Source organism: Lissotriton vulgaris, chromosome 8, assembly GCF_964263255.1.
Source record: "Lissotriton vulgaris chromosome 8, aLisVul1.2, whole genome shotgun sequence".
NCBI classification, from domain to species: Eukaryota; Metazoa; Chordata; class Amphibia; order Caudata; family Salamandridae; genus Lissotriton; species Lissotriton vulgaris.
In genome coordinates this window covers 81,603,757-81,621,668 of record NC_141696.1, presented here as the reverse complement: position 1 = coordinate 81,621,668, position 17,912 = coordinate 81,603,757, and the positions used below count along the sequence as shown (strand labels likewise).

The following is a 17,912-nucleotide window of genomic DNA, read 5'->3' as shown; positions in this document are numbered from 1 at the left end:
GAAATAGATAGGTTTGCACCGATTCCGCTGAACGCGGCAGTGTACCAGACTTATTAACGACCCCATAGAGAAATCGACACGATTGGAGCGACGAGATGGGCATGGCAAGGTATAGCAAAACGAGCAGGAGTAAAAGAACTGTATGCTCCGTCCATGCCTATAGGAGGCAACCCACTGCTGACCCCGCTTACAGATAAGGCCACTGCTCTGCGGGCGAAAGCGTCAGGGCTGGAAAAGGCTGGTGATTTATACCCAGCAGCCACATTCCTAACACTGCAACATATGTGTAAAGAACAGACACCTTCAATATCAGACACACTACTATTCTACCAGCTCAAGGCGGCCTGCAAAGCACGATACGCTGAAATTCCCCAGGAACCACAGACTCTCCCTGCTCTGGAGAGTGTCCTTTCTAATCCCTCTCCCAAGAAACTGATTACACGCATCTACAATACGACACAAAGGACATCCCCCAGAGTGTCATACACCTCTAGAGTACAATGGGAAAAGGACATTGCAACCCCAATCTCGGAACAACAGTGGATATATTGCTGCTCACAACTAGAGAGCTTATCGCCGAACTACAGACTTCGGCTAATACACTTTAATTTTTACACAGGGTGTACCGCACGCCCGTGGAATTGCACCGTATGGGCCTTTATGCTGGCACTGTGGATTTCAGGACACAACATTCATACACTTTGCTTGGTCCTGTAGGCGAATAGCCCAGTTTTGGGTGGAAGTGGTTGAACACATTAGAGATAATACAGCCACATAGATATCGCTCACGCCACTAATGACACTGTTGGGGCATGTACAAAAGATCCCAAGAGGATAGCGTAAGTTGGTAGCCATGCTGTTATCGTTGGCCAAGCGTCAAGTGGCGATACATTGGAAAAGAGCAAGATCGTCCACGGTTGCTGGCTGGCTACATACGGCCATGTATTGCAAAGACCAACTGACTCTGTATTGGGAACTAACACCAGTCCGATCCAGGCCAGTGGATATTTGGGAGCCGTATGTGGCATGGCTGGAGGCGGGGGGTGCTAATCATTATTCTGGCACGCCTTCCTGAAATGTGTGCCTTGTTGAGTGGTGGGCCGCAGGGACTGGCATAGGGATGTACAGCGCGATGGCTGTGTTGTGATCACTGGACCCGGGGATTGTGAAAATGATACCAATGTAAGAAATAATAGCCATCTATCGGACATCACCATATAAGTAAATGTAGAACCAATGTTGGACAAATCGGACAGATGCAGGCAGACGGGGGTGGGGGGTAGCGGGTATATATAAAATATCACTTATTGGAACAAAGACATTATTAGAATGAATATGGTATATTTTGTGTTCACTTATTTTCATGTTATAGTTACAAGGAATTTCATAACAATTTATAATTGAACCGCATACACTGCCAGGGCTACTGGATGTCGGCATACAAGCTGTGTGTGTCATAATTGCGTCTTGATATTTGTAGCTGCCGGCCCCAGGGTTGGTGGCGCACTGTAGCTGTATACTGCTGTCGAATTACAATAAATTCTTTGAAATACAAAAAATAATAATAATAAAATAACTTGTCTATCCTGTACTAGCATAATTGTAGAGAAACGTGCATTTTACTATTTTATAGCTAGTTAAAAAGTCAAAGTCAAAAAACCAATTTATTTGATTCATAAAAAATCATAAAAGTCACAATACAAGAGGGATTACAGTAATTACATAAAACAGTTAAAAAAAAGTTGTATATATACATGTGCAAAAAGTTTTTCCCTATTTTTAAAATGACATTTCATTTGATATAATAAAAGTAATAAAAATACCGCAGCAGTATCAGTTAATCTATTGCATTCCGGTTCTTACAACGAATGGAAGCCACTATAAAACTTGCTACTCCAAACATAATTACTGGGGATTCCATTAACTGCAGATAAAATAGCGCTGGTTTAACTTGCAGGAATCCCTTTTCCTTTAACAGAGGTACAATAAACTTTCTTCTGGTTATTCTATACAGAGGACCAAAAAAACATAAAATGGGTAGTATCCTGGAGAGAATGGCCATCACATCTACAGGGGGGAGCATCCTCTGGCTTACACCATGTTTTGTGATCGGTTAATAATGTATGCATCTGATTAAATCTAAACTTTGTCAATACCCAACGATGAAACGGGATTGTTACTAACATAAGGTACGGTTGGATAGACATGGTCGAGATCAATAGATAGTGCTCCCTAACCATGGGTTTTCTGACTTGTTCCATCTCTCGCTCCTGCTCTCTGATTTTAATAAAGTTTACTTTAATCCATTTTAAGACAGCTTTCATTACGGCCTCTGGGTTTGTAAAAATTGCTGGTCGACCCAGGGCCTTAGTCATTATTTTAATGTAAGATAGCCATTGAATATCCTTGGCTTTCTCCAGCATATCAGCAATGTAGCCCATACCTAATTCCTGGTGAATTGAAAAGGTGGCTGAAGATTGTGGTAAGCCAAGGAGGGCACGGAGAAATTTATTTTCCTCCTGCTGGATTTGCTCAGGATTTTTATATCCCCATTTTGCAGCCCCGTATCTCGCTACGGCAATTGTTTTTGCTCTGTAGATGGTTAGAATTGCTTCGCAGGGTTTCCCGCCAAGCCGCTTAGCAAAACCTAAAATTGCCGCAGATGATCTTCTAACGGTGTTGACTTTGGACTTTGGGGGACCCAAGCACCTCTGTCATCTATCATTTTATAGCTAGTTATTAGCTCCTAAGGCACCAATTAGAAAATACGTTGTCCAGGTCAAGATATTTTAGTATCCTTTTCAGGCAGTTAAACTCCTAGTCGGGATGGTTAAAGAGATAATGGTCCCAATTGTTATGTCCCAGGTCAAATGTCATGAGAAAAAGGATCACCTTCAAGTAGCTGCAACCTATGCAAGCGGCGTAGTTCCCTACTGCAAACCACACTCTGTGCAGGAAATATTACGGAATCCACGCATATTGTTGCAGTTAAGTAGATTTTTCTCTACTCTGGATAAAAATGATAAAAAGCTTGATCTAGGCTACTTAATTCTACCTTTAAGCATAGAACTTCCTTCTAATAGTCATTTAAGCTTGTTTTTTTTTGTCTTTATCAACACTTCGGTAATTCTGCTTTGTTCTAATTCTGACAGGTGACCGGTTTAACGGAGGAGAGGTGTACTCTGAAGAAAGTCCTGAGAAGTTGGAGAGGCTTGGTGTGGCATCTAGGAATACCATGCACGTTATCCCTTGCTTGGCGGATGAACAAAAGAGTCTTCGTGATTCTGAAAGCCAAGAAAAAGATGAATCTTTTTGTGGAAGGAATGGCGTTGAAGGCCAAACAACTCCCTCTGAACAAATGAAAATCCATACAATAATAAAACCATACACTGCTGTTGAGCCCTCCCATAACATGTGTGGCTACAAAATAGCTAACCCTTTAGGAAGTTCTACAAATTTTGTCAGGTACAAGACTCACTTGATTGACCAGGAGCAACTTTACACAGAAAAGAAAAATCATGCATCATCATTAATCTTCAAAGATTCTGGAGAAAGCTTCCGCGAGAACTTGCAGATGGTCAATCACCAAAAATCTTTCAGACAGGATTTACGAGAGTTAAGAGATTTTAGGGAAGAATGCAGTCGTGATCTTGATGTTCACAAGACTTTCCATGCAGGGGAGCAGCTTCTTACAGGTTCTGAATATGGGCATGGCTTTATGACACACCAGGGTCTGACAGAGCACCAGACTTGCCATGCAGGTAGGAATGCAGTCCATTCTTGTCGTCGCATGTATGCAAACGTGTAACCTCAACTTAAAGGCACTAACCCTATGAGGCGCATGTCTGAGCACCCAAAAGCCTTAATTAATGCATGGCAGAGTTGCATTTTTGAAAGTTATTTACATTGATCTGGAGGAAAAGAAAGAAACGTTGTTTGGGGGATAAACAGTCACAATTAAAGTTTGAATTGTAATCCTTTTCTTCAGCTGCCCTTCTTTGACTTTGTACAAACCATGACCTCCTCTGTAAGGGTTGTATTTGTGACAATGAGCTAATCATAACACACCTCAATGGAGGCCACAGTATGATCTGTAACCTCAGCACACATTTCTCACTTCATCTTGTTTAGTACCTTAAGACTACATGCTGGTTCCGGGCAGTGGTACACCATTCTAGGTTTCCTTCCTACCTTCACGCCAACATGTTTATGTATGCAATCAGCATATGCTTTCCTTTTGTAACAGTGACATATAAACCCAAGCCCTAACAGGACCAATCTGTTTTTAAAGACTGAGGCCCTGATTTAGATGTCTGCGGCTGGTCACAAATATGGTGGATATCCTGTCCGGCAAATTACAAGTACATTAATTCCAGTGGTACTTGTCATACAGCGGACAGGCTATTCCTCATGCTTGTGGCAGAGTAACCCGTCTGCCGAATTCTAAATCAGACCCTTAATCCATCTTTTTTTTACTTCAAAGCTTTCGCTCTAATGATTCCTTATGGTACATCTTTCTGTACTATAAGGTGTCTTTTACCCCTTATGTGTTGCCATGTTTTTAGGGTTTCAAAGTGTCCTATTGAGGGCGTATATTGCTGGGATATGTTGCTTTGCAGGGGGCGATAAGGTAAGGATGCGCATGCTCCTGTGAGAGTGGTAGGCGTTGAAGGGTGCCCTATTTCCTTCATAGCCAGAGGTTACATATGCTTTCACCCGGTATTACCACTCTTACCAGACCATGATGGGTAACTGTGCAAACGTGACTGGCTGCGTTTGCTTCTGGGCTGGGCAATCCTCTCTCACAAGAAGAAGGATGGGTAGATTGCATGCTCAAATCACTCCATGAAACCCACTTCTCATCCTCCGTCTTGAGGCTGTGTGATAGGGATAAGGACAGAATAGACAGTTTCGTCTGGACGGATTAAAAGTGCAGAGGAGAGAAAGAGGGAAGCATTGAATGTCCATGTCATGCCAGGTTCATGTAACACTTCTAATACAACCCTAAAACCAGAAGCTACAGTTCTACCCTGCTCAGCATCCTGTCATGTGAATCCTACCAACTGTCTCTAGTGGGACCCTCTCATGCATGGAATGCATTCTAACATTAACACAGGAGCACTGTTGCGTGCACGTCTCCTGATGTGACACACCCACAAAGAGCAAAGCTGCATACTCACACCACAACAGGCAATGGAGCTGCAAAGCGGGAGAAAGAGTGAGCGAGAAACACTCCATGAAGATAGAGCTGATAGAGAGGAGGGCAGTATGTTAATACGTGCACCTCTACCATAAACCTAATAAAACTCACTTACAAATCCTCATTCCTATTATAAATATTGCACACAGAAGCAAATCTCTTGTCTCTGTCAGCAACCATTTTTGTTGGCAAAACACACTGCATTGCCCGTCTGCACCCACCATATGCACAGATTTCCATCCATCCCAAAATAAAATGTGGGTGTGGTGATATTGTGAGAGAGCGTAGGTGAGTGTGTGGCAGCAGTAGTGAGCGGCAGTGGAAAGAATGTGTGATCTGTTTGTCACAGCTCACACTGATCTTTCCCATTCAAAATAGTCTTCCTCCAGCACTGAGCAGATCTGCTTGGCAGCATAACACCACACCTATGTCAAATGAGTCAAGCTTACGAAGGAAGGGTCATCTATCTGACCTTGACACTAGCTAAAAAATTGTCTAGGCTTGCAACTTCACTGCTGGCTCTCCATGGACCTCTCTGTGTCCACTCAGCTAAAGAGGGCAGAGTTTTACATTTCTGAAGGAGAAAGATGTGGTGCGCAGTGCACATCATTTGCTCCGGTAAGCAGCAGAACCACTTCTGGAGGTCATAGTTGAAAAACCAACCGACCTCTAATGGGCAAACATCTGGCACACCTTATAACGATAGGACGCAAAACTCAAGCCAGTTTGTTGTGCACCCCATGACTCTTTTCCACTGTCACTTACTTCTGAGTGGAAGATTATCACAAATTTATTGTCAGTCTCTGTGCTTCTCACTTTTCTCATACTATGCTTTTTGAAAACCTGTACTATTTACACATACACATTTTCAACTTTGTCATAATGCAAAAATAAGTCTTAATTGTAGAGGCTTTCGTACTTCTGTGATCTCAGCTCATATTAGTCACCAAAGCACCACTACATATTCTCCTGCAGATTACTTTTAAGCCTTTCTGTGTTTTACTTCCAGGCTACAAGTTGCTATTTAGCACACCTCTATTTGGCATCAATATGTCATTGACGCCTCTAGTCCCCCCCACCCCCACACACACACACACACCTATGTGTGCTGTCTATTCAATCTTCCCTCACCAATCTGATCTCAGAAAACTTTTCTTTAATTTTTGATTTTGTGAATATATATTTTTTATTGACATTTTCTTTTGAAATATAATATACAGTTGGTACCGTCTGATAAGTTCAATGTAATAAAATCTGTGTATAGATCATGTTTCCTTCTGAGTAGCATTGCAAGCCAGAAAATCGACATGCAATACTGTAGTCTATTCATGCGAGCCATCCGTGTGCAGGTAACATTAAAAAAAAGACGGCGCATACAATATTCGAGGTGGCAAGGATCATTATACTCTTGCAACTGTGCATTGCAAACATAAAAGTCAATATATCCCCCATAAGAAAAAACTGAAAAGAACAAGGAAACTTGAAACCATGAAAAATGGATTCACTTCACTCATTCACGGTGTTGAGAATAGTACAACAAAAGTGGCACGAGGCCCTGGGGGAAGCAGCCGGTTGGGGGGGGGACGGGGAGATAAGGGCAGCATATGACAGTAGAATGGGGCACAGAGTGCACTAATGGTAAATAGGTGAGTGTTGTGGTCGGAATCCCTTCACTGAAATTCTCCAAAAGGGTGTCCCATGCCTCTGAGATGTGGCATTTGCGGAGTCCCTCTACGATAGCATCTGTGTGCAAAGGAGAGGAATGATTGGTGGTGGAGCCTTAGTAAGTGGGTGGAATAAGTGCAATACATACTCCAGTTTCCAAGAGAGGAGTAATGTGGCTGTGTCAGCAAGATTCATGCCCGCAAACCAGCATGATACCCATTGGAGCTGTGAAGCCAGGTAATAATTGGGGACATTGAGTCCACCACTGTCTATCGGAAGGCAAAGTTTAAGCAGTGCTATCCTGTGACGTGTGTTATGGCAAATGAGGACACCTATCATATGTTCCAGGGAGCGGAAAAAGGGCTGGTGTATGAAAAGAGGGAGGTTGGCGATGTAATAAAGCAGCCACGGCAGAACCACCATTATGGTTAGTGCCACGCGTCTGCCACTATTAGTTGTACGGACTGCTAGAAGGACATCTGAGCACGTATTGCAGAGACCACACAAACGAGATTGCCCTCCAGAAGGTCTTCCGGTTAATGATATATACGGATCCCCAAGTAACAAAATGTTGCAGTCTGCTATTCAACCTATGTGCCCTTCTCATTATACATATGATTTGAAGTGGAAGAGGAACAACTTGGTCCAGCTAACCCCAAGTCCAGAGATGGCTGCAAAATCTTTGAGCAGATTCCCTATAGGAGGGCGGGGGGGGATTGCTCTAACGTCTCTGAGGTACAGGAGCATGTCGTACTCGTAAAGCAAGACTGAATGTGTATCATCCCCCAGTGGGATTCCCCCAGTGTTGACCCTGGGCACGCAGGTGGTGTGCCAGGAGTTTAAGTGCCAGAGAGAATAGAAGAGGAGATAATGAACAACCTTGACGAGTCCCTCATTGTATATCAAAAGGGCTTGATATGTGGCAACCAATTTGTACCCTAGCTGTGGGGTTGGTGTACAAAAGTTTGGCCAATCAGAGGAAACGGGTGCCAAAGCTGAATCTTTGTAGCACCTCAAATATCAAGCATATGCAATGCAATAGGTCTCACATTTGTGGGAGTTTAAGCTATTGGCATTGTTAATGGCAATGCCTTTTATTTATCTGTTTTGCTAATTAACACCTAAATAAAAGGCATTGTCTTTTACAGCCAATAACTCAAACTCTTGTAAATACGAGACATATTCAAAGAAGCGGCCACCATTGTCTGGGCTGCTTTGAAAGTGAAAGGGCACATACCACGCTAAATGTTTCAGGAAAGCATGTTGTGCCTGCAGTAGGAGAAACTCATTAAAGAAAATAGTGCTTACAGACTAAAAAAGACATAATGTGTAACAACCAAAGTAAAAGGGCCAGTCCTCATGGGAAGGTACAAATGAAGACAAGGCGGTACTAAGGAGGGACTAACAAGCCTATTAACGAATCAGAAGCCAGCATTTACGAAGGACAATGACACAAGCCAATGACACATGTGGGCGGGGCTTCTATTCCGTACTCCAATACAAAATGCCGCAGAGCAGCGCATGCGCTACCCAGGCTCGACCTAAAAAGGGACACTTAAGGGAGTCAAATGCCATGTGTAGGTTCAAGACCAGGCACCCCTGGTGGGGATATTGCTGTGTGGCCGAGGTGAATACTCCGAAAAGGCGATGAAGTTTCATTGAGGTGTTCCTTTCAGATACAAAGCAATTCTGATTGGAATTGACTAACTGGAACTAGAGCTGCCAGGCGGTTCACCAATATTTTAGCAAGGATCTTGTAATCTGTATTAAACAGTGCAAGTGATCTCTAATACCCCAAGTCTAGTGTGTGTCTGCCTGGCTTGGGCAATGAAACAAGTAGGGCATCACTCATTGTGGGTGGGATAACTGTCACAGCACGGGCAGCATCATCTAGCGCCTTAAGATGGGACACCAATAGAGGGGCATATGCCTTATGGAGCTCAGCTGGCAGGCCATCAGGTCCCGGGGTTTTGCTAGTGGCAAATGCACATATTGCTTCCTGCACCTCAAAGAGAGTGATTTCCCTATTGAGTTTCTCCCGAGATTCCAATGATATTTACGGGAGCGTAATATCGGATAAGAAGTCATCAATGGCTCCAGGAGGTGCTGTGAATGCAGAGACATGTACAGCTGCGTCTAGTGGCACGTGAAGGTGGTGTCTATGTCTCTGAGTGTGGAGCAGTTGGCCCGAGACAGAGCAAAGGACGTCTGTCCATTTCTTTCCGTATCAGCCATACTAGTAGGGTGCCAGGCGGTTGGCATCTGCATGTGTGCGCTTAGTGTGCTCTGCATAATTATGACAACCAAGTCGCTCGAAGATTGCAAGAAGTTTGCGCTGAGATTGAACTCAGAATTCTTTTCTTTAATACCGGGCCAGGTGACCTATGGGAAAGGATTCAGTATTTTTATGTGTCACAATACCCATATTCACATCCAACATAGTAAACCTTTACAAATCATAAGCACTACCTTTGAAGCTTTAAACATTTGCTGCAACATGTATTGCTGATATATAGACCTAGCTTACACGCTAAAGCCTGTGTCAGAATCTCATTGTAAATTATACAGAGACATTACTAAGTGATCTCACTCTTCTCATAGACAATCTAAATGATTCTTTAAGTTATTTGTTGCACTGGACACTAGATAAACGTATTATCGAACACCACATCTCACGAGAGGATCTGCTATAGATTTATCTAGCTGATATTTTCCTTCTGTGTGCGGAATGATTATTTCCAAGTGTCCTGAATCTTCCGGTTCATGTTTTTAGGTAAGTCTTCATGCAGATCAGCATGCCTAATCTCTAACTTAAGTTTTTCATGGCTGTTATTCTCAATGCCATAGCATGGCAGAAAATAGTACAAGGAAAAACAGCACTCTTTGATCGCCCCCAAACAAACACTTCTACGCGATACACTGAACGTTTATTTATTTTTTATTTTTTTATTTAGACATTTATAAAGCGCCTGAATCACCCCGGATGGGGTATCTCCGCGCTGAAGGCAAAAAGCGGTACAACATAAGGAGGAAATAGGAATTTTAAAAAGATGAGTCTTAAGTTTTTTCCTGAATGCCAACTAGTTGGTATTCAGGCGAAGGTCCAACGTTCAAGTATGAATGGATAGACCAACAATTCCACTGACGTATTTGCCTCTAAGTTCATACTGCTATCTTTGCTGCCAATCAGACCTTTTCTTAACACAGTTGTATATCCACATGCAGAAGGTTTGTTGTGTGAAAGATCAAAGCTAATGTGTTCACTGATTCCCTATACAAGGTTGTGCTATTTGTTCACAGAAAGTCCATTGTAGAAAAACACCAACTGTGAATGGAACATTATCATTATGAACGGTTTCTATGCGAAACTCTTTTATCATTCTTCATTTCTGCTCTGACTGTAGATGATTCTGCCAGAAAACCGTACTCCTTTTTAGTGGTTTATATAGACATAAGGTTCTGCATCATAGGATCTCCACTGAAAGTCATAAACAAAGAATATTCCTACCTGCTTTACAGGAGCTCCAGAACACTTCAGTTGCAACACATGATGTATACTTATAGGAGGTGTAAAGCTTCATTTTCTCAAATGCAGACAAAAATACCTCAAAAGTCTTGAAAGGCTAGCCTTTTTTCTTAAGAAAGTCTGACGCCTGGGAAGTTCATAGGTAAGGAATCTGCGGCTAGATCATGTCTCCACCAGATAAGGCGTTACCGAAGATAAGTAACTTGTCCGTCTTTACCCTTCAGTAATACTTAAGACAGCATTGGAGCATGAGCCCTTGTGGGTGCTGCATTAAAGAATTAAAGCTGTAAACTCAGCAAGAAAGTATCCAAAAAAAAGTCAGCCTTATAGACTTAAGGGGCAGAGGAGTGAAGCAATGCACTAGCCCTATACGGAGGCAGCAGCTTCCATATCCCAGCATGTCTCAAGCTAATTTTTTTTGCCAACTTATATTGAGATTATCACAGAACATCTCTCTGCGAGATTTTTACCTCATTAAAAAAAAATTGTCTTCTGTTTACCTTTTTACTTGTCTGAAGATTTTCAACCTTCTTTTTTGATCATATGAAGGGGAATGTGTGAGTTATGTTTTCTCTATTTGTGAGGTCCCTTGCCTGTGGAAGGAAGAAAGCTTCCTCAGACCCATTTAATTTATGCATTGTTTGTTTACCACCTTCGCATTCGACCAAGGATTGGGAATTCTGCAGAAAGATATCAAAAAGGAAACTGGAAATCCAGCAAAGGGCTGGGGAAAGCTTGAAGAACTTGAGGTGAGGGAAGGAAAGAAATAACACGGGGTCACCAGGGAAAGTTCCCCTTCCACTGAGACCCGACCCTCTCGAAAGACACACAGGAAGACCGGTGAAAAAGAAGAGGCGACATTGCAATCATTGTCACTCAGCCGATTCCCATCGCTGCCATTACTCTAGATCAACATCATATGTTTTGATGTTGAAGCTCAGCACCATACTAACGTGCTCGCTGTTGAAGACCATCACAGGACTGACGGGACACAAAGGCTCCTTGACGTCGAAGGAGAAATTCTGTAAGCCATCGGCCTCAAAACAGTTATGGTCATTGTCATTTGGCTCCGAGAAGTTCATTTGCTGTTGAGACATCTGTTTGATCTTGAGGCATTTTTCAACTCATCATTCAACATGGAAAATATCACCATTAAGATACTCAATGTCAAGGATGTTGATGTTCGTGCATTCAGCAGTCTTTTCACAATCACTAGCTAGTAGACTCTCTATTTTTATCTTCTCCAGATGCAGAGTAAGTGAGCTTTGGGTTCCCTTCGCTATAGAACCATCTTGGTTTTCTGCAAAGAAATGGGTGCTTATTAGAATGCATCCATCTTTTCTACCTAGAGAAGCATATAAGTTCCACTTCAATCAGGCTGTATCATTACTAATTTTCTCCAGTAGTCCCACGTCTCATGCAGAGCTGTCTCTTTATTCCACAGCTGTTGGGAGAGTCTGAATATTTTATTTAGACAAGGTCGACTCTCAATTTTTTTACTCGAATCCTATTTTATCTGTATGTCTATGCATTCTTTCCTGCCAGAGTGCATTGAAAAACTAGCTCTCTAGAAAGAAAAACATGACTTTAAGTTGGGATAGAATCAATGTTTCTAAAATATGTTTCAGTGGCAAAAGGAACACAGGGTTTGAGTTTACAAATATAAGGAGAAAGCTGCAGGTATTAATTACTGATGCAATTTGTGGTGCAAAGCCAAGAGAAGTGTTAGATACAATACCTAAGTTACGAGCAGAGGTAGCATAGGGATTAGCTGTAAGAAGAATCTAATCAGAGATGGAAAAGAGTAGCAGTGAGCAGGAAAAATTAATTTCTTGTAAGTGTTAGAGAGTAAGGAAATTTCAGGCCATCCATGTTTCGAGAGACAGCAGACACTTTAAGACACGTGCCTGTAGAGAAACAGAACAAGGAAAAACATAAAGAACATATAAGAGCTGTTAGTTTAGAGAAGAATTAAAGCTATTTGCAGAGGTAATGTAAAAGAAAGAGACTATTGCTAAGAGAAGGAAGAAGTGGACCCACAGACATACCCCCAAATTGAACCTAGTATCGTACAGAAAACACACCTTGCAAAGAAACTGAAATGGAGTATCTGGAAGGCTAAGAGGTAAACCAACTCTGATAGTACCATTATTACACCCCAAAGAGGAACAAGAAGATAGAAGAAGAGCTGATCCATCATGTTAGAAAGGAAACACGCATTTACAATGCAATGGTTTCGCCTTTGGAAAAGTTAGAGCTATTGGCATTGTAAATGACAAAATTTGTATTTATGTGTTGGTTTTGAAAACAGATAAATAAATGGCATTGTCATTTACATTGCCATTAGCTTAATCTCTGCAGTCACTCTGCAGTCCCTAGCACTCCATAGCACTCCCTAGTCACTCTGCACTCCCTAGCACTCCCTAGCCCTCCCTAGTCACTCTGCACTCCCTAGCACTCTGCACTCCCTAGCACTCTGCACTCCCTAGCACTCTGCACTCCCTAGCACTCTCTAGCACTCCCTAGTCACTCTGCACTCCCTAGTCACTCGGCACTCCCTAGTCACTCTGCACTCCCTCACACTCACTTGCACTCTGCACTCTCTTGCACTCTGCACTCCCTTGCACTCTGCAGCACTCCCTAGTCACTCTGCACTCCCTAGTCACTCTGCACTGCCTAGCACTCCCTAGCATTCTGCAGTCACTCTGCACTCCCTAGCATTCTGCAGTCACTCTGCATACCCTAGCACTCCCTAGCAGTCACTCTGCAATTCCTAGCACTCCCTAGCAGTCACTCTGCAGTCCCTAACACTCCCTAGCACTCTGCAGTCACTCTGCAGTCCCTAGCACTCTGCAGTCACTCTCCACTCCCTAAAACTCCCTAGTCACTCTCCACTCCCTAGCACTCCCTAGTCACTCTGCACTCCCTAGCACTCCCTAGTCACTCTGCACTCCCTAGTCACTCTGCACTCCCTAGTCACTCTGCACTCCCTAGCACTCCCTTGCACTCCCTAGCACTCACTAATCACTCTGCACTCCCTAGCACTCCCTAGCCACTCTGCACTTCCTAGCACTCCCTAGCACTCTGCACTCCCTAGCACTACCTAGCACTCTGCAGTCACTCTGCACTCCCTAGCACTTCCTAGCACTCTGCAGTCACTTTGCACTCTCTAGCACTCCCTAGCACTCTGCAGTCACTCTGCACTCCCTAGCACTCTGCAGTCACTCTGCACTCCCTAGCACTCTGCAGTCACTACTCTGTACACTCACTTTGCACTCTGCACTCACACTCTGCACTCACTAGTCTGCACACTCACTACTCTGCACTCTGCACTCACTACTCTGCACACTCATTCTACACACTCACTCTGCACTCTGCCTTGCATCGCCTTGTGCAACGTACAGATAACGCAACACCTTTTATAAATCCGGGCCTCGGTATTCAATTTTACACAGAAATCAACTCAGCAAACACGTTCTGCAAAGTCTGCCTTCCATCCAACATAAACAGCTCCATGCCGACTGCAGGCCCACTGCATGCAAATTAAAAGGTCCACTAGATTGTGGAATAAGTGATTGACTCTGGACAGGTCACCAAAGGCAAAGGAACTCAGCCACGCTGTCTTGTGACCAGCACAACACCGGGGATGCTAAATCAGCAGAGCAATACTTCCGCGAAAAGAAAGCCGTTCAATTCCTGCCCGATTTTAGGAAGGTGCCCGATTTCATACGATATCCCTTTTCCCTGATGCGGCGGATATGTAAGAGTGCTATTTGCGTTATATTGAAAAACAAATATTAATAGCGTGTTCTTCACTGAGGGGTCTGGAGCCTCACTGTGCTCGACTCCAGAAGCCCCAAACTGATCCGCCGAATGCACACTCCTTATAATATTTCAACCACACAGTCGAAAACACTCTCTGAAACTCACAACAGAGATAATACAACCTGAATAAAAACAAGAAAAGTGAAATGGCGCAGCCCACCCCTGCTCGGAGTAGAGAGCGGGTCGGGTCTGCGTCCTCACAGGGAGAGCGAGCAGGCTGGTGTGACGAAGGAAGCCGGCCTGGAAATAAAAAATGACATCCGCCCACCGCCGCATGACGTGGCGGAAAGCCTAAAAATCGCAGGAACGCCCACGAATCTGCTCGAAGAATGACGAGCAGATCTCTGTTCCAATGGCTAGCCTCCATTTATGGAGCTAGCCAATGGAACAGAGGGGCGGGACTACACACACATACTCTAGACAAAAGATTTTGCCTGTGCGAAACGCTGCTTGCGCAGCTTTCGACATGCGAATCCTAAAAAAGGATGGATGGAATGCTCGAGTTAATCTCAGCCACTGGTAATTACTCAGCCGCATTTCAGTCCATCTTCATTTGCATACCATGCCACCTCAGTTTGTACCCAGTCATATGCAAATCTGTCTTGACCCTTCTCCATTGCAATGAGTCCAGTACGAACTGCCAGGCCAGGTTCTCCCTGAATCAGAACACAAGCAACCCAGGACCTGTTTCACACTTATTAGGGCTCATTAGTTGGGTATAGATAGCTTGGTTCCAGTGGCACTGCGGGCACAGGCCCCACGTCTGAGCATACCCATCTCCCTTAGAGAGTCACACTGAAGGATATAAAAAGGGATGGATGGGATGTTTGAATTAATCTCAGCCACTGGTAATTATTCAGCCTGCATCCCGGTCCAGTGTAATTTTGCATACCTTGCACCCAAGTTAGTGGTGACTGTAGCTACACATACATCAAGCTAAACACTAGTAAAGTCAGAAACCGAGGCCGCAAAAAGCACACTTCCCGGCTCTGAGACTGGTCGCCCATGAAAGACAGTTAATTGCTCTTACAGAACTAGAGACCGAATATACATACTGAAGCTGAGGGTCTCCCTCTCCCAACTTGGCCACAAATCAGCAAAAGCACCTTTGACTGGGGGCTTACTGTTTTACTCCAGACAAGTAAACACTCTCCCTTTTGCTCAAAATGTGCTCTATACTTTCTCGTCCGTTTAAAACAATTTAACCACTTCACCGTTTTTGCAGTCTACTACGGATCGACTGATAAGAATCCATTTCGATCACATTAGCTGTTGTGAGTGAGCACTTGCCTGGCCCGACCTTGCTTTTGTTTTGCAGTTTCCATCTTGAGAGGCCATGCACGCGGGAGAAGGGTGGGGGAGGGGAGGTGGCCTGGCTCTTTAAGGGACTCCTTTCAGAGCTGGTCCAGCGAGTTATTGATTCACGCTCTGGTAACGAATATTAGATTGTGTAGAGCTGTAAAATGGTTGCAGAGCGGGCCGACTGCTTGGGAAGCCAGGCTCCTTCTTGTAAAGCAGCTCCCCGAAGGGGGCTTGGGTTAGACATGCTTTTGTCGGCGTCAGTTAAATGCGCCTGGCTGGGAGTGGGGCGATGGGTAGATCCTTTATTTGTTAAACTGCTCTCCCCTGAGGCGGAAGCCGGGGGATTCTCTCACTATTCTTTTTAAACAACGCTATCTGAGCTCGTGATTGTCCGTGCAGAGGACTTTCATTTGTGTGTTTTTAAACGCATATTTTGGATCGTAAATAATTGCTTTTACTTACTGTGAGGAACGCTCTGTGCAAAGCGCGATTACTGCAGTTACTTGACAATAGCTCTGCCCTTTTCTGCCGCGGTCACGTGACATGACCCACCTCACCCGCCATCTTGAGGAGGTAAGGGGCGCGCTCTAGTCCACCAACCCTCCCGCCCTCTTAGATTACTTAAGGGGCGAACACCCATCTAGCAGGCAAACCTTTATTTGTTAAACTGCTCTCCCCTGAGGCGGAAGCCGGGGGATTCTCTCACTATTCTTTTTAAACAACGCTATCTGAGCTCGTGATTGTCCGTGCAGAGGACTTTCATTTGTGTGTTTTTAAACGCATATTTTGGATCGTAAATAATTGCTTTTACTTACTGTGAGGAACTCTCTGTGCAAAGCGCGATTACTGCAGTTACTTGACAATAGCGCTGCCCTTTTCTGCCGCGGTCACGTGACATGACCCACCTCACCCACCATCTTGAGGAGGTAAGGGGCGCGCTCTAGTCCACCAACCCTCCCGCCCTCTTAGATTACTTGAGGGGCGAACACCCATCTAGCAGGCAAACCTTTATTTGTTAAACTGCTCTCCCCTGAGGCGGAAGCCGGGGGATTCTCTCACTATTCTTTTTAAACAACGCTATCTGAGCTCGTGATTGTCCGTGCAGAGGACTTTCATTTGTGTGTTTTTAAACGCATATTTTGGATCGTAAATAATTGCTTTTACTTACTGTGAGGAACTCTCTGTGCAAAGCGCGATTACTGCAGTTACTTGACAATAGCGCTGCCCTTTTCTGCCGCGGTCACGTGACATGACCCACCTCACCCGCCATCTTGAGGAGGTAAGGGGCGCGCTCTAGTCCACCAACCCTCCCGCCCTCTTAGATTACTTAAGGGGCGAACACCCATCTAGCAGGCAAACCTTTATTTGTTAAACTGCTCTCCCCTGAGGCGGAAGCCGGGGGATTCTCTCACTATTCTTTTTAAACAACGCTATCTGAGCTTGTGATTGTCCGTGCAGAGGACTTTCATTTGTGTGTTTTTAAACGCATATTTTGGATCGTAAATAATTGCTTTTACTTACTGTGAGGAACGCTCTGTGCAAAGCGCGATTACTGCAGTTACTTGACAATAGCGCTGCCCTTTTCTGCCGCGGTCACGTGACATGACCCACCTCACCCGCCATCTTGAGGAGGTAAGGGGCGCGCTCTAGTCCACCAACCCTCCCGCCCTCTTAGATTACTTAAGGGGCGAACACCCATCTAGCAGGCAAACCTTTATTTGTTAAACTGCTCTCCCCTGAGGCGGAAGCCGGGGGATTCTCTCACTATTCTTTTTAAACAACGCTATCTGAGCTCGTGATTGTCCGTGCAGAGGACTTTCATTTGTGTGTTTTTAAACGCATATTTTGGATTGTAAATAATTGCTTTTACTTACTGTGAGGAACGCTCTGTGCAAAGCGCGATTACTGCAGTTACTTGACAATAGCGCTGCCCTTTTCTGCCGCGGTCACGTGACATGACCCACCTCACCCGCCATCTTGAGGAGGTAAGGGGCGCGCTCTAGTCCACCAACCTTCCCGCCCTCCCCACCCCTCGTATGTATAAAACAGGAGGAACATCCTGTCCGCGCCTGTCCGCGCCGGGACCGGGCCCAGGGCCACAACCCCTGCCCAACAAGTGTCAGACGCCAATAAGAAGTATTCCAGTCAAGACTTACTGGCACTTCGGCCACCCAATAGCACTAGCTGCTTAAAAATAATACCCTAAGAGATTCACAGGGATCTTGCTATCTCCTGCCCCCATTGTAGCTGTACCATTCCGCTACGATTACCTGACACTAATACTACACCAACTAAACATGATGAAGGAACTGTTATATCCATTGCCCTCATCAATGCGCGCTCACTCGGAAAGCACAGGCAGGAGATCTCCGATCTCATAACAGACTTTAAATT

The 17,912-nt window shown here is 44.4% G+C and overlaps 1 protein-coding gene across 2 annotated transcripts in view; it reads left to right on the top strand.

Annotated features, from left to right (window-relative positions):
• LOC147693450 (uncharacterized) overlaps positions 1-17,912 on the top strand; it is a 326,887-nt gene that overhangs the window by 152,107 nt on the left and 156,868 nt on the right. For both annotated transcript variants that reach the window (XM_086933731.1, XM_086933730.1), the window contains exon 6: positions 3,153-3,761. In XM_086933731.1, the coding sequence (XP_086789857.1) occupies positions 3,153-3,761 (609 nt within the window). The remainder of the gene's footprint in view (positions 1-3,152; positions 3,762-17,912) is intronic.